Here is a 24451-nt window from a genome sequence, read left to right as displayed (position 1 = left end):
GGCGTGTGCGCAGTGAACGACCGGTCCATGGTCGTACAAAGGAAAGCATCACGTACAGCTGCATCTTCCTGCTTTGCACCCAACAGGATTATACCATCAGCCAAAGAAGTTGTCATCCAGGTAACTACTGCCATGGTGGGGTCCTGTGTGTTTTCCAGGAGTCGCTGGTTCAGAGCTCTGATCTTCTCTAACCGCTTCCTTGTCCTTTGAGCTCCGATCACAGAGAGGATGGCCATTTTGCCAGCCCTTGCTCTAGGAGTCCCACCCAACCCGAGAGCCCAGGCCTTGATGGCTGGCACCTTCCTCCCATGCCTGCACGCTTCCCTGACTGCTCCAGTGCTCGTGTGCTGACGCTCCCTTAGCAGCCAGCCAGCCCCCTCTGCTTGGGGTCACACCATACTAGACGTACAAAGGAGAGCATGTAGGAAACTGTGTCTGTCTCTCTGATTTTCCTCCCCGGGGCCGTGCAAGAGCACTGGCCCAAACAACAGAGCAATGGAAAGAGAGAGAGAGAGAGAGAGACAGAGAGAGTGCAAGAGAGCACATGTGAGCACACACATCTTGGAAATGTCAATGTGATGGGAGCCAAGAAGAAACTCCACACATTCAAGCTATTTGGCCGTAGGTTTCCAGGATCTGAGCCTCTGCACAGAGCAGATGTTCTACACTCGTGTTGCAAATAAAGAAACCTAAATATTGCTTTCAGTAAGCCACACCTATTACATGCATCCTTTACTGGGAAAGCCTCTAATGTTGGGAGTCCTTCCATGAGGGGGTCCTTTCCTGGCCTGTCCTTGATAAGACACTGGCTCTCTCCTGGGCTGGATTATTTATAGGCCAGGCCAACGGGACAGGATTTTTGTTCTGTCTTTTTCAAGTGCGGAAAGTGGGATCACCGTGGGGCTCTTAAGACTTACGCTCCACTGTGCTGTACGTTACCACACCATCCTATTCTAAGTGCTTTCAGAAATGATGTTCTCAGATTTCCACTTTCTGGTATCATGAAATATGAGGGGGACCCCAGGCTGTGTGGTCACACAGACCTGGGTCTGAATCTCAGCTCCATCTGCTAGGAAGTGTTTAGGCATGAGTTAGTTAACTTCTTAGTGCCCAAGATTCTTTCTACTTATGCCAGTAATATGTAATATTATATACAATAAATATAAATAAAATTAACAAATAGGTGTGTGTGTGTGTGTGTGTGTGTGTGTGTGTGTATACACACCTTCCTACACTAGCTGTTTCCTGAGATTCCACAATATAGCTTATTGAAATACCTAGGGCAGTGTCTGATACATAGTAGGCACATACCTTTGTTGAATGACGTGTGTACGGCCATAATAAAAAGTATAGCTACTTCTTGAGGTGCCCGGGTGGCTCAGTCAGCTGAGCATCTGACTCTTGATTTCAGCTCAGGTCATGATCCCAGGGTTGGGGGATTGAGGCCAGCGTCAGGCTCACACTGGGCATGGAGCCTGCTTAAGATTCTCTCTCTCTCTCTCTCTCTCTCTCTTTCCCCCAGCCCCTCTCCTCTGCTCGCTCTCTCTCTAGGAAAAAAAAAAGCACAGCTACTTCTTATCATTTAGTTCCTTTACCCTTTGGGGCCCTGGCCCAAGAATCCAATTTAATAGTGGGAGAACTCTCTTTCTGATTTGATCTACATTTAGATTGAATTTTGCTGATCATAAGATGGTATTGTGTTCAATACACCTGGCACATAATAACGGTAGAAAATAATATTGCAGTAATGATAACAATACAGGATGGAGAAGATCAGACACGTAGGAATTTATGCAACATGAATGTATTTGTTTAAATTATTTTTGAATTGAATGCATAATCCATGCACACACTCAACAAAAGGTGAGTTCCCCTCCTGCCTCGAACCTTAATTTCCTCCTCTCAGAGACAATCACTACGGTGGTTTTAAAACACGGCTGCAGATTCTCTGACACTCCTCCCACCAAGGGTGTCATACGCTATATGACAATGATATATTCTAAGTAAATATTTTGTCTCCTCCCCTTTAACCAACACAATCAATGACTGCTTTGACCCGTAGAATATAGTAGGAATGACTCTCTGTGACTTCTGAGACTAGGTCATCAGAGACCACACAGCTTCTGCTTTCTGCTGTTGGGACAATCCTTCTTGGAGCCCTGATCTCTCATCTAACACATCTGACTATCCTGAGGTCACCATGGTGTGAAGAAGCCCAAGTCACGTGGAGAAGCCACATTTAGGTTCTCCCATAGACCACCGCAGCTGAGCCCAGCCCTTCAATCCTCTCTGCCTAGGGACCAGAAACATCAGCGAAGAAACTTCCAGATGAGTCCATCCCACAGCCATTCAAGTCTTCCCATCTGAAGCCCCAAACGTGGAGCAGAGACATGCCATCTCCAGTGCACCCTATTTGAACTCCTGGTCTGCAGGATCCACAAGCAGAATAAACCACTAAGTTTTAGGGTGGTTTGTTACATAAATTCGATAACTTGAGCAATCACTCTTATTGTGCCTCTGTCTGGAGAAATTTTAGACATATATAAGCATACACGTGTATATATGTCACCCCTCCTTTCCCTTATAAGGCAAATAAAAGCAGACTATCACACTGCTATGTACCGTGCTTTTCACAAGGAGTCGGTGAAACAAACGGTGCTTTACTCACAGGTTTGCGGACGTCAGGCAAGGTGATCCAGAGAGGAAACACTATGGGTAAAACAATTAGGAATGTGACTTGCTTGCGGGGGTTGGTAGGCCAGGCCAGGCTGAGAGGCTGGTCCTCCTCTTCACCCGTCTCTGTGGTCTGTTGGAGAAAAACGGAGATGAAAGAAGAAACAAATACAAAAGACCACAACGTCCACAGGCCACAAGAGCCCAGGGACAAACAATACATTGCACAGCCATGGGAATTTAGGAACTTCCTTTTCTCTCCCTGAACGCTCCTCAGCTTCTCACTTAAGTGAACTGATCATTCAACTGCAGTGGGTGACATCTACGATCCATGAACTTTGTACGAGAAACTGTATCTGTAGAGCAAAAGACCCCCAATGCCCACCTTCTCCTCTTTCCCTTCTCCCTGAAGACAAAGCTATAGGTTTCATTATGGGAATCCTTGGGAAGGATTTTTTTTAATTAAAAATTAAACAAAAATTACACACATATGTCTTTTTTACTAACAAATAAATTTATGTATTTTTAGAGCGGTGATTTTGAGCAGGCAAATGAAAGTAACCGTAGAAACAATTCAGTAACAACACTCAACTCCCTTCTCAGGCCCTGGAATAGTCAAGCTCATGGATTACTGTGTGGTGGTGGATTTTTAATCTGCACAATTATCTTGTTAAATTCTAAACCATTTTACTTCCAGCCAAAGGCTTATTATACAAACATATGTCCCATTCTCAGAGAAACAGACTATGGGAGTAGAGTAAGACACTGAACCCGTTGAGTGTCAGCTGCACAGGACCTCAGAGTCAGGGCTCAACTTCAGAGTTTCTGACTTGGCAGCAAGTGGCCAAGGTTTTATATGCCACCTGCTGAAGTCAGCAGCTTCTGACGTCCCAGAGCTAGAAGAGACAGAAGGTGGCTCCGGGCCTGGCAGGCTGACCATCAGCCTGTCAGATGGGCCCTCCGAGCCTTCAAAACAGCACTGCAGACAGTATTAATCACTCCCTTCCCTGCTTGTTTAAAAATAAAAGTGCAGCAGGACGATCAAGCATCAGATCTAAAAATATCAACAGGAACTTTTCCACGGATGCTTCCTTTTGAGACCATATAAATAACCCGCACAGGCTTCGTGAAGCTCCTGCCCCCCGTGGCTCTTGCTTCCAGCAGTGTGCACTATTTCCAGCAGCAGCACTGACCCCTCAGCACCCCTCTCCCTAGGAGCTGGCAGGCTCGGGCCAGTTGCATCGGGGAAAAGGACTCACCCAGACGCAGGGCTGGGCATGTGGCCCGACACATTGCGATGTTATGTTTATTTCTAATTTAAACCCTAGTACTGCCAAAAGGATTTGTAGTGGTGTATACAATCACCCACCTCTCTCTCCAAGAGTTAAAATTAAAAAAAAAATATATATATATTTTTTTACATAAAAATATATATATATATGTTTTTTTACATAAAAAAAATATATAAAAGGAATCTTAAGCCATACTGAAAAAAAGTTGGTAATAACAGGCTCTTTCTCTTTGGGCATATGTCCTTGGCAGTGGGTAAAAGAATTTATAAACAGCAAATATGAGGGAATTAAGAGGATTAGGTAAGAAGGAAGAATTGGGAAGTTGGCACAGTTTGTTTTGGTCATCTGGATCCTCATTAAATATACTTCCCACGCTCTCCATCCCTTTGCTATATGTAAGACGTTGGAAAAGAAGAAGGATAAAAACAACAATCTATGCTTCTACGTTAGGGAACTAGAAAAAGGAGAGCAAGTTAAACCCAAAGTAAGCAGAAGAAAATAAATAATAAAAATGTTGGAGAAGAAGTCAATGAAATTGACAAGAAGGGAGTCGATAAAGTCAACAAGACCAAAAGCTGATTCCTTTGCTTTGCAATTCATGTGGGTCCATCCACTGCTTTCTTTTCTTCATCCTGATGGAATCTTGGGCATACGGTCTCTAATTCCTCTTCTGAGACAACTCTGTGTCCTCCCAGGAGATACAGCAGATGTAGAGAATATCATTCCCCATTGAGATCCCCAGCCTCCCAAGATGTCAGCTGGATACATGAATAATCTCTGTGATGAGGCCAGTGAGGATTTAGGAGACAAGTGCATTTTAACTGTTCTGTCCCAGATATGATTTTTCTTGTTGAACCCAAATGAATGACTTTCCCCTCCCCACCCAGTAGATGTCTCAGAAATGGGGAGGGATCATGGGACAGTTGAAGCATTGCATCATTCCTAGTAAGTATCTCATCTCATACCAGATGGGTGGTTTTATTCCGGCAGAGGATTCCAGCACTTCCCAGAAGACCCATCGAGCTGATGTGATATGTTCATCAAGGCTCCTCCCCCTTCCAGGACTGACACTCCCCACCCCCCAGTCCCATCTCACACTGCCATCTGCAATCTAGCAGCTTCTCTCTAAACTCTAAGCTAACCTTTTTCTGAGAAAAAAACAAAAGCAACTCTTTATGACTCATATCATTTTAATGACACCAACAGATGGTGACATTTCATCAATAACCCTTCTGCTTATAACCTACGGATTAGCTCCTTTCTCCATCTGCCAAAGTCACCAGGCAGGCAGTGCCACTAGCAAATAGCAGAAAATAATTGTCTGTTTAGATGCATAAGCTCTAAACACACTACTGTCCAATGCAAACAATTAGCTGTATTGTACAGCTTCCAAAAGCTGCATTTGAGGTGGCGTTGCTAGGGCAGAAATGAGCAAGGAGAAGAGCTTGGGTCTCAGGCCAAACAAACAGTGCTCTTCATGCAGAATCGATAGCCTCTTGGGGGAATGGGTCCTGCTACAGAGTATAGGAACCCAGGACCTTGGGGTGGATTTGAGAGGTGTCCCGGGAGCGAGGCTGTCAGTGTATTTTCGGGGAAAATTCTCACTGTCTTCCTGCCAAGTGCAATCTCACTCTGGTTCAATGGGTGACAGCTTGCAAGCTGGTTAGAAAAGTGGAAAAAAAATACCATTCCAAGTCTGGGGCCAGTTTTGCCTTTGCCCAAGCTGGGGCTGCTGGCATGTTCATTAGTCTCAGTCCTGGGGAGAAGCCACTGAAGTCAGTGCACTAAGTTTTCAATTCCTCCTAGAGCTATGGCATCTTGGCTTTGACCTTGCAGCAACCCACCCTAACCTCATAAAGCTTCTGTGGAGTGTCCACAGAAAGCAGAACAATGAAAAGTGATCCAGAAAAAATTCAAATGACTTTTGATATAAGGGCTGAAACTAGTTTGATACGTGCTGGGGTCTTTGCAGAAGCCCTAGAATTGTGTGAAAGCAGGGCCAGCGATCATTGCTTTGGGGCTTTATAATTTCTGATACGGAGAATCTGAGACTAAAACACCCGACTTTAAGCTCCCACGTAATATGGGCTGGTGATCAGACCACGAAGGGACCAGTGCAGCCTGGGGGGAAGACTAGGTTGTGGAGCCAGGAATCCTGGTGTCCAGTCTCTGCTCCCGCTGTGATTTCTTGGGCCGTGACGGCCATCCTTTGCAGGTATTCACCGAGTGCCTTTGGGTGTGAGCTAGTGCAGTAGGCTCTAACTCTCTGGGTTTATTTTTGTTTTGTTTAAAAAAAATTTTTTTAAATGTTTATTTTTGAGAGAGAAAGACAGAGCATGAGTGGGGTAGGGGCAGAGAGGGAGACACAGAATCCGAAGCAGGCTCCAGGCTCTGAGCTGTCAGCACAGAGCCCGACGTGGGGCTTGAACTTATGAACCAGCTGACCCGGGCTTGAACTCATGAACCGCGAGATCATGACCTGAGCTGAAGTCAGACGCTTGACCGACTGAGCGACCCATGCGCCCTGCTAACTCAGTTTTAAGGACGCTTGGATTTTTGAGGAGACAGAACAAATGGCTCCAGAGAAGTTAGCCTTTATCCTGCTACAAGGATGCCGGCAGAATAGGTGGCAAGAGCCTGTTAACAGACTGAACTGTGCCCTCCCCCAAATTCATGTTTAAACTTAGGTAAGTTTAACCCTCAATACCTCAATACCTCAGAATATGGCTGTTTGGAGAAAGGGCCCTTAAGTTAAAATGAAGCCATTAGGATGGGTCCTTATAAGAGGAGAATAGGATACACAGAGATACATCAAAGGTTTGTGTGCACAGAGGAAGAGACCGTGTGAGAACACAGTGAAGACAGCCATCTGCAAGTCAAGGAGAGAGGCCTCAGAGGAAAACAACCCTGCCAACACCTTGATCTTGGCCCTCCAGCATCCAAATTGTGAGGAATAAATTTCTGTTGTTTAAGCCATCCAGTCCATGGTTTGTTAGAGCAGCCCTAGCAAGCTAAAATACTGCCCATCTGCATTAGTGATAGAAAGCCCGCTTTCACGTAGACCTAGAACAAAGACTCTCTATATAGCCTCTGTTGCAATGAGGTGTGGCCATGTGATTAGGTTCTGGCCAATGAGAGGTGATGGAAAGAATTCTCTGCAACCTTGGGATGTATCTTTAAAGGCTGCAGATGCGTCCTTCATCACTCCTTTCTCCTTCCCACTGGCTGGAATGGAACATTTTGGGCAGAGCTTTAAGAGTCATCTTGGATGATGAAATGGAGAAAAAATATAAAAGGATCTGAGTTCCTGATGTCCCTTGAGAGCTAGCTGTTCTAGCCCTGGGCTGCCTATATTGACTTGAGACAGACAGAAAATTCTATCTTACTCAAGCCACTGTTGTTTTGGGTTTGTGGTTGCTCATAGTGGAACCTTACCCTGACTAATCCAATGTCCTCTTTATGAGGAATCAAGGAAGAAAAATATCTTCCCCATCTCAGCACTAGAAAAAGTCATGCTTCTTTTGAGAATCTTTGAAGAATCTTAGAAATACTGTGAATCAGGCAAATTACTATTTTTTCCCCCTTGCTTTTCACTGAGGAATTCAGAGCCAAATTTGTAACCTCCACCTACCAAACACACCTCTGGGGTCTGTCTCTCTTGCTCCAATCCTATTCTTTCCTTTTTCCTTTACAGCCTATGCTGAACTGTCTCAAAATTCATCATTTTATCCTTTTTCCTCAGAAGTATTTTTTGCAAGCAGCCTTGAATCTTTGCAAAACAAGGTAGGGCAGACTCAAAACTACAAGTCCTCGGTGGTTGGATGGAATTATTCGGATAACTTTGTGTGTGTGTGTGTGTGTGTGTGTGTGTGTGTGTGTGCGCGCGCGTGAGGGAGGGAGAGAGTGTTATCCTAAGTGACAAGTGGACAATCACCTTGTGTGATTTATTTATCAATACTAAAGGTTGGATCCTGGGGGGGTCTGGCCATCAGAATATTTACAGGTAGAAGAGAGTACTTCCAGAGGTCAGTTAGTATCTACTGGGAGGTCTCTGGAGCAATCAACTTATTTTTATTTTTATTTTTCGAATGGGTGGGAGAATAGCAAAAGCCTCTCCATTTGTGGCCCACTATCATGAGAACCTAGTTAGCTTCTTTGCATGTATATCTTATACTATTTCTACTTGTGCCTGGTAGGGATGGTTTGCCCCAGAAAAGGCATCAGGTCTCCAGTGGAGAGGTCTGAGCTGGATTCACCAGCCCAGAGGTTGCTTCCACAGCCAGAAAAATATTTCCTGGGAGCAACCCAATTTCTTATTCTTGCCTGTGAAGGGCACTGTGCAAGATTTCAGTGTGAAGGTGAGTCCGTTTTAATGCAATCTCTTCTATCAGAGAATTAAAATGAAAACCCAGGAGGCATCTGAATATAGGCCATCTTCAAGTTCAGTTTTATTGATTGCTAATAACATCTTATTTCCAGTTCACAAGGAACAATCTCAGAGGATCGCCCAAATCTGCCTAGATTTCAGCTCATTTGGGGTTTGATTCAGGTTGGAAGTGAAGTTCTCCCTCTCCCCTACAGAAGGACAATGCACTTCAGCACTTGGGAGTGCCATTTCTTTTCACTGGGGAGCCCCTTCAGTGTGGCATGATGCTGGATAGAATAAAAGGCCGGTACTCAAGTAGCCATGAGGAATATAACTCATTTACTCTAAAGCATTGGGCCATGGTCAAGTTGGGTGAAAGTAAAGATTTTAAGTGATCTGTATTTCTACTTAAAAAGACTGGTCCTTAATAATAGTTGTTGTTGTTGCTGTTTCTATAATTTATAACTGTAGAAAAAAGAGTTTATATCTCCATGTTGGTCAGCCATAAGGATGCCCACATGAATGACCAAATGGGGCAAAGCTCACCAAAAGAATGTGATGCATGCTAGGAACTTTTTATAGGACCCAGAGGGGCTGAGAGTGGGAATAGAGATCCAAAAAAACACTTGCTAAGCCTAAGAAGTGAGGTTGGGTGGATGCATTAAGAATATTAAAAATATCACACTCAACAAAGCTTTAAAAAAGGTACTAACATAGGTTAATGTCTAGACTACGTGGGAGGCATTCATCTATAGACTGTGGATAGGAACTCTAAGGCAACTGCAGGATGGATGCGCAGTGCTTGGTAGAGACCTGGGGATTAATGCACATTAATCCTTTTGCCTTTGGTCATTAATCTCATCTCTGTGACTAACTAGCCATGTGACCTTAGGCAAATGAATGGAAATGCTGGGATAGCCAAAGAACATATACTACATGGGACCCATAAGTACATGGGTACCCAGTCCCGGTACACCTCACTGCATTTTAGGACCCAGCAGCCCTTAAAATCCATGTCGTTCTGAGGCAGAACTTCTTTGTCTCCTGCAATGCTTTGCTATGGGATCACTTTCTTGACCAAGAAGTTTTGTCATTCGGTTCATTATATGGACACTGATAGATCATGAAAGACAAGCCACAACCACAGACCTCTGCAATCATGTAGAATAGGAGCTCTAGGTCCCAAGAGAAGGAGCCCCCAAGGTTCAGAGCTGAAGGGCCTTGGTACATGGAGACCGCCCCCCCCGCCCCGGCCCCCCCGCCGCATTTAAAGGATGAAGGCCCTAAGATGAAGTCAGGCCCAAGTGACCTTCCACTTCATTCCTAGCCAGAATTTCTTTCCCCATTTCACACTGCTTCCCTTCCTCACTCCTAAAAAATAGGTTTACTAAATAAAAAATGAATGTGCTTTATGCCCAATGACACCAGCTTTATTTGTAATAAATTTGACCTATTAAGCCAAAAATGCTAGCTATAGAAAACATAAGCATTTAATTGACATAGTTTTGCTTAATTTTCTTGAGCCTAGAACTAATTTCTGGTGGTTTGGATGGGCTGCGTTTCTTGGAAAAGGTGATCAGAAACACCTGTTCTCAGTTGCATTCTCTTCCTGTTCTCCGAGGCTGCTGTGGACTGAATGTTTGTGTACCTCTGAAATTCATGTTGAAGTCCTACCCTTCTTTGTGATGGTATTAGAGTGTGGGGCCTTAGGGAGGTAATGAGGATTAATGTTCTTAGAAAGAACGCCTGGAGAGCTAGCTTGCCCCTTCCACCATGTGAGGACACAGTAAATAAAATGGCCGTTTATGAACCAGGAAGTGGATTCCATCATCTGTCACTTGACCTTGGACTTCTCAGCCTCCAGAACTGTCAGAAACACATTTCTGTTGTTTCTAAGCTTTCCATTCTCTGGCATTCTTGTGACAGCATCCAGGGCAACTTGAAGGGGAAATAAAGAGCAGATTTGGAAGTCTGTGGATAGGAGGGGCCACTGTGATGCCTTCCTCCCTCCTCTATCTCTGTGGGTGAGACCTCCAAGGTACCAGGTACAAATTTAAACATGGGGGCGCCTGGATGGCTCAGTTGGTTAAGCGTCCGAGTTCAGCTCAGGTCATGATCTCGCAGTTTGTGAGTTTGGGCCTTGCATTGGGCTCTGCGGTGACAGCTCAGAGCCTGGAGCCTGCTTTGGATTCTGTGTCTCCCTCTCTCTCTTGCTCCTCCCCCACTCTCAGTCTGTGTCTCTCTCTCTCAAAAATAAACAAACATTACAATTTAAATAAATAAATAAATAAATAAATAAATAAATAAATAAATAAGAAATGTGAGGCTGACATCAATGGATGCCAGGACTTCAAATGCAGGTGCAGAAGAAAGACTTATGCTTCAGCATCTCTGCCCAAGGAGAAAGTACTGAAATTTCACCCAGGCTTCACATGGGAGGAAGTGACAAGCAAGCTCACGGATGGCCAAAATGAGGGCTTGAGATTTTATGTGCATTTCATCGCTCGATGTCACCCCCGATTCCCATAACTGTGGCTAATCTTGCGCTAGATACTTCTAAAATGAATATCTAGGGGACACTGTAGAAGACGGATGAAGCCCTTTACAACAATAAACTTTCCTGAGGCTAACTTTAGCAAGAACTGAAGTAGGAGGTGGGTTATTTCCAGACGCCAGCTTCCAGTGCTCAAAGGCCAGTAGAAGAATCTCAGGGGCAGAGCATGCACAACAAAAGGGCACTGGCTTTAAACGGAACTGTCTGCTTTGCCTCCTACTTCCATCCTCTTTCATTGTTGAAGCATTAAAAATACTCTCTTTGACAAAGATGGCATGTTTTACTTTTCCAATTAGGTTTCCTTGGGAACTGGTGACAAGGTGCGTGTGCCTGTCCAGTGCGTGTGGGGGAGGCTCCTAGGGAGAGAAGAATTTTGAAAGGGCCTTTACCTAATGAAGGAAATTGCTGGAGAAGGGATTAATAGGTAAAGAAGACCCACTTCTGCTCCAGAACATGCTTTTACTACATTATCGCTGTTCTAAAATTACCTGAGATCATTATGAAAGTTACCTAAAACAGTGGTTGGCATACAGTAAACACTCAATAAATGTTGGTTATTATTATTACTTTTAATAAATGCTTAGGAAAATAATTTCTTCAAAGGCATCCAGGAGAAAGAAGTTTGACGAAGGGAGTTATGATACTTCCAGCAATAAAATTCTATAAATCGATTATTTGACGTGAAAGTCAAATAATTTTGTTCCTCCGGCTATGCATTCATCCAACATTTATTGAGTGTTCATTGACTGTAGTGATGTCAACAATCGAATCTATTTTCCTGTTAGGTAAGATGAATGAATAGAAGGCCTTTATAAACAGGATGAAAGGGAAAATTCCACAGCTCTACAGAGAAAATGTGATTTTATTTTAGTAGGTAGGCTGTAAGTAGACTTTCTATCAGAAACAAAGCTTCCAAGCAGATGGCAAGACTCATAATATTGTGACACCTTGATTCTGTGTTTTGTGAAGAGCTAAAAACAATAGCAGAGTTGGAACTCTCAAAGGTAAAATTGCCAAAAATGCAGTCACATTTTAATACAGTGAAAGTCTTTGAAATCAACAACTATTGGGCAAGTAGAAGGTGCCTCCCAAGAAACGTTCTATAGAGTGTGCTCCATTTTGTAAGCTCAAATCATACCAGTGCTTTACAAAGGCAATCTATTAAAAAATGATATATTTAGGGGCGCCTGGGTGGCGCAGTCGGTTAAGCGTCCGACTTCAGCCAGGTCACGATCTCGCGGTCCGTGAGTTCGAGCCCCGCATCGGGCTCTGGGCTGATGGCTCAGAGCCTGGAGCCTGTTTCCGATTCTGTGTCTCCCTCTCTCTCTGCCCCTCCCCCGTTCATGCTCTGTCTCTCTCTGTCCCAAAAATAAATAAACGTTGAAAAAAAAAATTAAAAAAAAAAAGATATATTTAAAAAAGATAAATCCTCCCCTATAGTTAGTGTATTAGTCTGCCTTGGCTGCCATAACAAAATGCCATAGCCTAGGTAGGCGAAATAGAAATAGAAATTTATTATAAACTCCCACCCATAAATACCAGCTGGCTCAGGGACAGTAAGGGATTCTCATCTCCATTTTCCCCTAAATTCATTGGTCAATTAGTGCGTCAGCATACCAGGGGCCTTCATTGTATCTATTACAGAAACAGAACATCATGCTTGAAATAGGCATATTAAAAAGATCGACCTATAAAAATATTTACTACTGGGTTATGGATCATTTTGGTTTCATAGACCCAGAAATCTGTACTCAAAATCTCTAGGCGACACAAGAAAAAATAAATTTGGGGGATACCAGAGCCATAGCTCAGGCTTTGCCAAGTAAGGTGTGTTGTGAGTCATCTTGAAAACAAACTCAGAGTTCTGGGATGGGTCTGCTAAGGGCTCTATGGCTAAAGAAGACCTCACTTGCCATTTGCTAGATTTTCTCTTTGAAAAGGGAATGAAAACAGGAGAGTCTGGAAGAAAAAAAAAAACTGTTAGATCCCAGTGATGGAAAACCAGAGAGCTACATTTGGAAAAAACTTATTTACTCAACTCGAAGATGAGTCCTTACTGACTGTTAATAATGGACAGAATGTTTGTGTCCCTTCAAAATTCCTATGTTGAAGCCCTAACCCCCAGTGTTGCAGTATTTGGAGATAGGATCTTGAAGGAAATACTTATGGCTACGTGAGGTTGAAAGAGTGGGCCCCTGATCTAACAGAATTAATGTCCTTGTAGGAAGAGACATCAGAGGGTCCCCCTGTCCCACCTAATGTGTACAAAGAAAGGCCATATGAGGACGTAGGGAGGAGGCAGCCAGGAAGAGAGCCCTCGCCAGAAAGTGAGCTGGCCAGAACCTTGATCTTAGACTGAGAGCCTCCAGAACTGCGAGAAAATAAATTTCTATGCTTTAAGCCACCCAGTCTCTGATAGTTTGTTATGGTAGCCCAAGCAGACTTAAATACACTGACCGTATGAATATTTATCTTTTCAAAATATCTCATTTTTGAATAGGTTTTTTTTTGGCTTTGAAATAAATCATTGTGCTCACCTGCTGTAATTTATTTTGAAATTACTTTTTTTCACTCATTCTTTGAGTCTTTAAAATAATTTCTTTACTTTTGTTCTCTTAGTTTCTCAATGTCTTTGTAATATATATATATATAATCTGTTTTTTATCTTCTATGTTTCTATCACTATCTTCTAAGAGATAAGTCAAAATGAGGTAAGTCCAAAGCAGCTCTTTTTGGAAGGATGCACCATCTGAGACATTTGTGTTGCCTTCTGTGTGGACACCCTGAACCAACAGCTAACATTTAAGTAGCAAACAAATTTTTAAAAAGTGATAAATCTCTGCCCACCCAGTGGTAGGAAATAATTCATTCCCCTTCTAATACCATCATATAGTTTGTTTTACATAAAATGGAAAAATTAAAAAACCCCAACAATCCAAGCATCAAAAATTTAGCATATTATAAACAAGATAAGGTTTTACCCAGCAATGGCAACCTGAAAAAAACGTAATCTACGTGACTTTGAATTGAAATCAAGGATTCAAAGTCTCTTGCTGTGAGTGATGAAGCTGTCCAGACCTAAGTTTTCCGAAAGCCAAGAGACCATTTTATTGCAATGTAAAATAGCATCTGAAGAGTCCGGCGAAATGCAATTGCTTTTCTTTGCTTTGCATTTTGCTCAAATAATTCTGAGGTGCAACTTACAGACAAGATGGATTTCTTTCTGTATTGCTGTTGTAAATCGTTTTTTTTTTTGTATAGTTTGCATGGGCTTCATAAATCTTGCCAATACAAATCATAAAAGATTTGTCAACATAAAAGCTACTAGAGAATCATAAAAAATAATTCAAAAATCCTTCTCATCATTTTATTATCAAATGGATTAGAACTACTCCTAGGAACAGTAATATTAATGTCAGTATTTTTTTCCAGGGAGGTAATAGAGTTTTTTCCTTTTTATTAATAGTCAGCCCTTAATGTGTTTTATGTGAATGATTAATAGACATTCTTCAAACTCCTTCAGAAAGCACAATGACAAATGGTTTTATTAACAGTAAGATTCTCAGTGAATATATAATTCTTTGTCAATATTCAAATTTAGTCAGAAACTAGAGTCTGATCTTTATTTCATTTTAAAATGTGTTTGAAAGGCCTTTGAGTGCATCTTAAGCTATCGGTAAATATTGCTCAGGTCATCAGATATACAAACTGGACCTCAACTTTTCCTTAGGAAAATATATGTATAGATGGAAAAAAAAATGTTATCATTTGCAGAAACGGTACGAGCTCCTGTGAGGCCTGTTAGCTAAGACACTATAATTTTTACTTTATTTTTAAATTATTTTATTTTATTGTTATTAAATTCTTTATTATGATTTATTTTATCTTTTAGAGAGAGAGTGAGTGTGAGTGGAGGAGAAGGGGCAGAAGCAGAGAGAGAGAGAATCTTAAGCAGGCACGTAGAGCCTGATGGGGCGCTCGATTCCATGACCCTGGGAGCATGATTGGAGCCCAAATCAAGAGTTGGACGCTCAACCCACTGAGCCCCCTGGGGGCCCCTAACTTTTACTTTTTCAAAAAATAGTTTGCATTGGGTTTTCTCTGATACTAATGAGTTTCTTTTCTAAGTCAATCATAGTTCTAACATGGTTTGGGCCTTGAAAAGTTCAGTTAGGTGGAGAAGCTTTGGATGTTCTTTTTCTCTCACTTTTGGGCCTTGGCATCTCCCCCTGGCACTGTCTCATGCTCTGGTGGCATCGGGCACAGAGACACATACCCACTTTCCACCAAAGCCTCCATTTATTATTTTGTTATTTTATTATTTTTTAATGTTTATTTTTGAGAGAGAGAGAGAGAGAGAGAACACAAGCAGGGGAGAGGCAGAGAGGAAGGGACACAAAGAATCGGAAGCAGGCTCTAGGCTCTGAGCCCGACGCGGGGCTCGAATTCACAAACCACGAGATCATGACCTGAGTCGAAGTTGGACTCTTAACTGAGCCACGCAGGTGACCCAAAAGCCTCCATTTCTCGAGGGCCAGAATCCTCTTATTATGTTTCGCCGTGTCCCAAGAGGTTGAATTATCTCATCAATATAGGGGGAAATTCTAGTCTAAAATTTTCAAAGTGGCGAACCTGCCGTTACACCTTAGTAACCGAGAAAAGATACTTGCTCTCTGAATAACGGGAAGGTTCGAGGTTCACAAACCCTCCGTTAAACCTCACTACTGCTGAGAACATAAACGTTTGCTAACCAAGGGTAATATTTTAGGAAGACATCATGGGGATTCTAGGTACCATCTGCTTGAATAATCTTGGAAATCCCTATCAGAGCTAACATTTTTTGACCAAAATTTATCATGAAGTCTCCCAAAGGAGCTCCAACATCATAGAACAACAAAAACAACATGTAACAAACTGCGCCTTCATAACGATGCCTGTGTTTTTTGGTTTTTTTTGTTTTGTTTTGTTTTACCACCCTCAAAGATCCAAATTTGGTGGAGAGGAGATATTTTTATGCCATTTTCTCTTATTTTTTTAAGAGAAATCTAAAGTCCCAGTCAGTCTCATCATCCTTCCCTCCTCATTCTTTACTTAGTCACACAATACGGAAACATTTTTATCAGCACTGTGAGGCTTTATGAAAGCAGACCTTGAAAACTCTCCCGAGTTTAGGTAAAGGCCAATGCTAGACTGGGGAGAAATAAATCAGGGCTGAGTTCCCGAAAGGAGAAAGGAAGGGCTGAACACAGTAAGGGGATATTTAAGTTTCCAGAAAGCAAGTAAGAAGAGAAGCATGCATTTTCCACATTCTCTGTCTTTTTATCTGTCTACATCTTCTTTTTCCAAGAATGTGATTTTCCTCTATAAAACTGTTTGCCCACTGGTGCATCTTCTGCACAACTTTTTAACCAAAGCAAGGACAGTTTTGACTTTCTTAAGGACAGAGAGAAATCTTAGAGGCAAAACGAAATGAGAGCTGCAACATGTAAAAAACCATCTCACGATACCTGAGCACGTCGGACCCAATACAAAAAAGTTAGAGTTTTAGATTTCGGAATCTAAGAAGTTGGCAAGCCATCCCCCCAAGTCCCCCTTCCCTGTGGGTGTACATTTAAAGGGTCTGCTGTGTCACACCTTGAGGAGCATGACGCAGCAAGGAGGGCAGTTTCATGCAGCAAGCCTACCCTATGCCACGTCTAGGTTGGCAAAATTAAAATGTCAGAAAATGCCGGGTTCTGGGCGGGACAGACTGTTTCTTTGAATTGTCTTTCAAGCCTGGATACGTTCCCAACACCGAAAATTTGGAAGCTTGGTCAATTCCCCGTGGCAGCTCAAACCAGTTCTGTGTCAGCAGTCACTGGGAGAAGATAATTAGCGCTAAAAGCCGTTTAAAAGTCAAATGACTTCTGGGTTCCAGAGAATGTACGAAGGAAGCAAAACACCTCCCGCAGAGGGGCTTCCTCTGTGAAAGAGACGGTTTTAAAATGTTCTTCATTGCCAGTGTAACGTCTGCACTGAAGACAGCTCTCAGAAGTGAGGTGTCAGTGTAAAATTAGTTCACTTGTAAATAGGGATTTTTAAACAGCAGGTTAATTACACGAGACAGGCTAACCTCTCCGGAGAATACCACAATGAGCACATGATGCATGGGGCTCATAATTTCCATTAATAAAGTCAGGATGCACACCTCATTCTTCACGTAGCTTGGTAAAAATACAACTGGGAGAGAGAGGAAACTGACATAATAAAGGCACCGACTCGCTTCTGTGAAGCTGTGCTTTGGGGGGACCTGAGCCGTTTTCCCACCTTCATTCTGCTTTTGGAGTCGTGGCCTTAATTTATCCCATTTACCCAGAGTTCCCAGCCTGGCAGTCTCAGGATCATCTACACCTTCCTCTCTTGTTCACTCTCTGTGACCAGTTCTTCTCAATTCCACGACAGACACGGCTCTCAAATCCAGCCCCTGCCATCCACGCCACAGCCAACACCTGGTCTAAGGCCTTGTCACCTGGGCTACGTAATACCAGTTTTTGAGTTATACTGAGTACTGCTAATAATGGCAAACACCCAGGCAGTGTTTTCTATGGGCCAAGAACTGTTCTAAGAGCATTCTATTCTCACAACAATGCTATGAAATAGGATTATGATCCTTCCTTCACAGAGAAGGAAAATGGAGAACAGAGAGGTTAAGTAACTTGGCTAATGTCACAGAGCACGTAAGAGGCAGATCAGGGATTTGAATTCATGTGATCTGTCTCCATGGTCTCTCATCTCAAACCATTAAACCGATTCTGTTTTAATTGAACCCATTATTATTTTTATTATTGTTGCTTTTTTTTTTTTTTGGAATAGGGAATACAGTTAACTGATTCAAAATTTAAAAGCTTCAGAAAGCTGCATACTGAAAAGACTCTGCCACGCTGGCTCCTCATCCTCCCTCCCACCCCCCGCCCCCAGGCCCTGGTTAAGAGGTAGTCAGCATGACCAGTTTTTTCAACAGTGTCCCGAGAAAAAACTTATGTTACTTCCATCCTTTTGTTCCCCCCTCATACAAATATACTTTACTGGATACGATTTGGCATTATGCCTTTTTCATTGAACATATATTGAAGATCATTCCGTATCAATACATGAAGGGCTTCCTCATTCTCTTTCTTTCTTTCTTTTTTTTTTTTTTTTTGAAAGACTGCAGATGGTCTGGGGGGGGGGGCAAACTTTTCCTGTAAAGGGCCAGATAGTAAATATTTTAGGCTCTGTGGTCCATATGGTCTCTGTCACATATGCTGCTAGTGCTTTTTCAAAAAAAAACCTTTAAAAATGCAAAAGCATTCTTATCTCATGGGTTGAATTAAAAAAGGCTGCAGGCCGGATTCGGCCACGGACCATAGTTTGCTGATCCTTGAACCAACAGACTCTTACCTTGCTGCCCTCTATCCAATCTTCCCTCACTCTGGCCACTTCCCGACCACCCTGAGAGCACTGTCCTATCATACAAATCTGACACCGGCAGTGCTTCCTTTAAACCCTCTGTTGCTCCCCACTCCCGACAGGGTAAAGTCTAGGGTGCTTGGCGGTGCCTACGATACCCTTCACAATCCATGTATTTCTCCACACCTTCATGTCTACTGCACTGGTCCGTGCCGCCATCAGCTCTGAGCCTCAACTCCTGCAGCGACCCCTTTACTCCACTATTGACATATGACCCTCTTGCCCCAAATCTACTCTTCTCACAGCAGTGCAGCCGCAGGGATTTCTTAGAAGTGCAGATCACATCTGGGAACCTCCAATGGTGTGTTGCTGCCCTAGAAGGAAGTCGACTTCCTTACCATGGTCTACAAGGTAAGCCAGCTCTGCCTGGCTCTCCTGTCCAACCTCATCACCACCACCCTCTTCTGCTCCCTCTGCTTCCCACTCACCAGCCACACCAGCACCCATGGGTGCTGATTCCTTGGCTGCCTCCTTGGAGTTCAGCCTCAGTTCAAATGCTACTTCCTTAGTGAGGTCCTCCCTTGTCTCCCAACCTACAGGGAACCTCTACTAGTCCTCCGTCACGTCACCATGTTTTATTTTTTTTCATGGCCCTTATGGTCATCTATAAGTATGTCTTGGTTTGTATTTGTAAATTCTCTGGTGTGGGCATCCCCGGTACCCAGCACAGTGCCTGATACATATGAGGTGATACCTGAAAATTTTCTGATTGAACAGCTGAAGAGTTTCTGCCCAATTTACCTTTCCTAGTGGACCTCTCCTCACTCCTCACCTTGTACTTCAGTTCCCGGGTCCACCGGCTTTCTCACCAATCACTAAACATGAGCTTCCCTCTTCAGATTTTACACCTTTGCACTTGTTATCATCTCCTTCTCTGAGCAACAAACTTCCATGCACCCATCAATACAGTCAAATGTTACCTCCTCCATGAAGCTTTTACACTTTCCCTTGTTAGTGTCACCTTCTTCCTCCGGCAGGTTCCCAGAGCCCTCGGTACAGAGCTCCGTGATCACCCCGGGCTATAATTACTTACCACAAATGTTCACTTATTTATTATATCCTAAATGCCCCCAAACATTATATATGTGTGTGTGTGTCTACATACGTTTATGTGTATGTGTGTGTTCATCTATATCTATTCATATGTATTACATTTTCATTTTACCTAAATGAGTTCCTTCAGGGAAGGAACACCTTGGATGGGATTTATGTGGTAAGTACGGGCACGTAACAACATAAAGAGCAGCATTTAGCTCTGTGCTAAGCGCTTTACATACATTATCTTATGTAACTCTCCTAATAACCCAAGCGAGGCTGGCACCATTATTATCTGTAACTTGTGGATGAGGTAACACGCTCCTGGTGAATCCGCTACCCTGCAGCCAGCTGGTGGGGTGGCCCTTTGGAGGTCTGCTTGCCCTTGAGGTGGTACACAAATCTGTCCTGTTTCCCTGCGTGACACCTGGGGGCACAGCTCTGCTCAGACAGGGGTCAGGTGGGGCTCTCTCTCTCTCCCCTATAGCAAGGTGCTTCCTCGTGGGGGTCACAGATGTCCCTCTGCCAGCCAGATGGAGAGGCACGATGGCTACGCTGCCCTCGGCACACCTGTGACCGTGCCATCCCCAAGGGCAGCCAGATGTCCTTGGGGCCTGCCTCCCACTGCCGCACGCTGCTGATCCATGTGGACGTAAGCTGCTGCGCTAGCTTACCCTTGAGCTAATGCAGAGGGACCACAGGGCTCTGGACAGAAGGGCGAGAGCCTAGAAGGCGGACGAGACAGGGAAAAAGGAGCTCCATTTCTTTATCATTTCTTTAGTTACTTCTTTTCCAGCTTTACTGAAGTGTAACCGACAGAAAAAAATGGTATCTATTTAAGGTGTATCACGTGGTCACTTGATATATGTATATCTTGTGAAAAGCGCAACAAAGGAAGTCATCGACAAAATGAAAGGCAAAGTATGGAATGAGAGAAAATATTTGCAAGCCCTATATCTGATAAGGGGCTAATGATATATTTTGGATATTAGAACCTCTACAACTCAATAGCAAAAAAAAAAAAAAAAAAACCTGATTAAAACATGGGCAAAGGACCTGAATTAGATATTTTTCTAAAGAACACATACAAATGACCAATAGGTACATGAAATGGTGCCCAACATCTTTACCGTTTCCATTAAGTGAAGAGACTTTTCTTGCATATTCTTTTAAGGAATAAGGGCAACAGGCAAAATTAGCCCCCCCACCCCCCCCACCCCACCCCAGGAACAGGCTCCATTACAGAGTGTATCCTGGTATAAAGGAGGAGAGAATGCTGAAATAGATTTGTTGTAGTCTGGCTTCTATTTGTGGGCACTGTGTAACTTTTCAGCTCATTGCGAAAATTCTATCTAGAGAAGTAGGTCACAAACTTTAGAGCAGTGCTATTCAAAGTGTGGCCCTTGCACCAGCAGCAGCAGAATCACCAAGGGACTCGTTAGAATTGCAGACTCCGGGACCACTCCAGACCTGACAAATCACAAGCTGCATTTTAATATGATCCCCCAGGAGCTTTGTAAACACATCTGAGTTTGTGAACCGCTGATCTAGGGTGCCTGATTAAAATGCGAGCTGGGGCTCTCTGCCTTAGAATTTCTGATTCACTTGATGAGGATGAGAGCCAGAAATCTGGTAAGCATCATTTACTTCTGGGTGGTTCTGTTTACTTTTGTGAATCACTGGGGGTCCAGAAGCAGTGCCACGGGGTGGAATTTGTGCAGATGCTGTATTTAGACGGTCCTGAGATTGAATCTCAGCTCAGCTACCCACCTATTAGCTAGGTAACACTGATTAACCAGTTCATCTTGTCAAGCCTTAGCTTCCTCAAGTGTGAAATGAAGACGGTAAAGGCCTATACCTTCAGCTGTGACGCTGAAAGGCCGTATCATATGTAAATCTGCGGTGGAATGGGCCAGAGTATTGGTTAATTTCCATTGCAAAGACAGGGAAGGTCAAAGAGGGTTAACTGAGGCATGATGGCTGTAGTTTCCCTGTTACTGAACCTTGATCTTAAAGACACAGAGAAAGGATTAGACTGCAACAGCCATCAGACCTTATCATTTATTAAGAATCACCTGGAAAGTGAGTTAAAAATGCTGATACCTGGGTGCCGTTTCCCCAATTTCTGTTTCATCAGGTCAGGAGTGTGGCCCAGGGATCTGCATTTTTACCTCCAGGAGATTAAATGTATGAGGCCGCCACTCTCTGAGAAACAGTGGCTTAGATAACATATGTATTCATTCAATAACCAAGAGCTTGACACAGGTGGGGCCCTTTGCTGGTACTGAGAAATACACACAAACAGAAATGATTCTATCTGATATCCGCCCTGTCAGGAGCTTGGGCCTCCGAGGAGAGCGTGGGGCCTGTGCGTCTACATTAAGGCAGCAGCAGGAGCAGTGGCCCAGAAGACCAATGGAAAAAAGCCATACCTGGGCTTCTGCGGCTTCCATGGTGTGGGAGAGATTTCCATTTTGCACAGGTTCTGAAGCATCACTGGTTGGTGTCATTTCAACCTCTGTGCTGGTGCTGTTTGGGAGCTCGATTTTTTCTGTGATATAATTCAGACACACACAAAGAAAGCAAATGGAGTCAATGGGGGGTAAGAGCCACATGGGAAAGAACATCCTAAAGTGTCGGGCCAGAGGGGTGGTGAGGCCTGGGGTTAGGGTTGTGCCAAATGACAGAGGATTTTTCCCATTCTCCCCAACATCTTTTAGCAAATCAGTGTTCTTCCTCTCTTTAATAGCTCTCTGGCTCTCTTACTCTGGCCTGACATCTTGAGTGCCCTTTCAGTTCCCATGGTGTGCATTCTCTAGACTAGGCAAATTCACCAAGTAGCCATTCAAGAACATGAACACAGACATTTTTTCACCAAAATCATGCTCAGTCTACATACTACTATTTATACCCAAGACCACACCCCTCCTATATACTTTTAACAACAGGCTCTTTTCTTTTGGATTACATTCTGGAAGGGGTATTTATTGGCTAGGGCCCCAGGAGACTTGGGGTCCTAGGCTCTGTTCCACCACTATCGGGCTGCCATTTTAGGCAAGTCTCCCCCTTCCACCAGGTTTCAGGAACCTTAGCTGTAAAATGAGGGAGTTCAGGGGTGCCTGGGTGGCTCAGCTGGTTAAGTGTCTGACTTCGGCTCAGGTCACGATCTCATGGTTTGTGGGTTCAAGCCCTGCATCGGGCTCTATGCTGACGGCTCAGAGCCTGGAGCCTGCTTCTGATTCTGTGTCTCCCTCTTTGTCTGCCCCTCTCCTGCTCATGCTCTGACTCTCTCTCTCTCTCTCAAAAATAAATAAACACTAAAAAAAATTAAAAAAAATTTTTTAAATAAAAAAAAAAACACGAGGGGGTTCCACAGGTTGACCTTAAGGCCCACTGCTTCTGGCTCTAATTCTCTAGGCTCTGGGAGCGCACAGCTCTGCTGAAGTCTAGGTGGTGGGGGTAGGGTCAAGAGCCTGGCCTTCTCAAAAAGCCTGCAGAATGCGACTCAGCACGTTCCCCACCCGGGCATCCTATCGCAAGCAAGGCAAGAGGAAGCTGAACAAGACACAGAGGCCAAAGTCGGTCATTCCTAAGCGAGAGGTAACGTCTCGCTACCATGAAGCCGCAGGTCACAAAGCACAGATTCCAGATTTCCTCTGGGAGTTGAGAAGTGACTTCGGGGTCACTGGACTCTGGGACGCTGGACATCACAGGCCGGCCCAGGTTCATACTCTGGCTCTGCTGCTCATGCTATGGGACCCTTCACGAGTAATTTAACTTCTCTGCGATTTAGCTTCCTCGTCTGTGAAACCGGAGTGATGTACTAACACTGCGACTACTGACAACAATGCAATGAAAGGACACGCCTATAAAAATTAAATTAAAAAATGCATAAAAAGCACTTAGCACAGTGCTGGAACAGAGACGGGTAAACCATCTGATCGTTATCACAGTAACTGCCTTGTGCTACAAGATTTATTTTTTGGGGGCTCGGAGGAGCACCTCAGGTGATCTGTCATCAGGCGCTACCAAGGTCTGCCAATGACTTCAGTGGGAGGGAAGTATAAAGGTGTTTAGGCCCCGCTGGGTAATTCTCGGATTTCAGGAGACAATGAGGCTGTGTGGTTCAATGTCAGGGTCGCCAGGAATATCGTAATGCTCATCAGCATCAGATCCAAGCAGCACCAGACTGCTCACAGAGTGTCAGAATGTTTTTTTCCCCCCTAGTAACTTCCTCTGGAAGATATTTTTGTCGTCACATAAAAACTATTGACTTTGAAGTGGCCAAATTTCGGAAATCACGGGGAAGTATTTGTCTATGCACGTACTCAGTTGCGGAACACAGAGGCATAAATCGTTTTTAATTAAGTTTATTTATTTGCTTGTGGGGAGAGACAGAGAGAGCGAGCAGGGGATGGGGGGAGAGGGAGAGGGAGAGAGAGAATTCCAAGCAGGCTCGTCACTGTCAGCATGGAGCCCAACGCGGGGCTCGAACTCACGAACCAGGAGATCGTGACCTGAGCCAGAACCAAGAGTCACACGCTTAACCACCTGAGCCACCCAGATGCCCCCAGAGGCACAGATATATTTAAACATGGAAAGCCACAGACACTCAAATTTATTTCAACTTTCCATGTTTTTAATAGTGACAGTGTTGTGTATGTGATGTTCTGCTGTGTGTGACCCTGCTGGTTAATCCCAATATGCTTGGTCCAGTTATTAAAAATACCAAATACTAAAACCTCAGGAAATACTGAAACTGGGCTTTGGGGTATCTATTGGTTGAAGTGAGACGACTTTAAGACCAGCCTGCAATGGCCAAACCTGACCGCGGCTAACATGGGATTATCAGGTCCCAAAGAGGAAGTAAGATGTCTGAGAACAGACATGAACAGGTAAGGAGAAAACCTCCTGCACATGACATTTAACAACTCAGCTTATTCCCTTCAAGTTTATCTTTTCTTTTTAATGTTTTTTAATTTATTTTTGAGAGAGAGAGAGAGAGAGAGAGAGCGCGAGCATGAGCAGGGGAGGGACAGAGAG

General features: G+C 43.7%; 1 protein-coding gene across 4 annotated transcripts in view; it reads right to left on the bottom strand.

The window, feature by feature from the left end:
* The window catches only part of SLC24A2 (solute carrier family 24 member 2), a 245654-nt gene that overhangs the window by 19836 nt on the left and 201367 nt on the right, over positions 1–24451 (bottom strand). For all 4 annotated transcript variants that reach the window (XM_047831485.1, XM_047831486.1, XM_047831484.1 and 1 more), the window contains 2 exons: positions 21841–21959; positions 2669–2806 (listed from right to left, as the gene is read on the bottom strand). In XM_047831485.1, the coding sequence (XP_047687441.1) occupies positions 2669–2806; positions 21841–21959 (257 nt within the window). The remainder of the gene's footprint in view (positions 1–2668; positions 2807–21840; positions 21960–24451) is intronic.

This window comes from Prionailurus viverrinus, chromosome D4 (genome assembly GCF_022837055.1).
Source record: "Prionailurus viverrinus isolate Anna chromosome D4, UM_Priviv_1.0, whole genome shotgun sequence".
Classification (NCBI taxonomy): domain Eukaryota; kingdom Metazoa; phylum Chordata; class Mammalia; order Carnivora; family Felidae; genus Prionailurus; species Prionailurus viverrinus.
The sequence above is the reverse complement of the archived record's forward strand: the minus strand, read 5'-3'. Positions and strand labels throughout refer to the sequence as shown.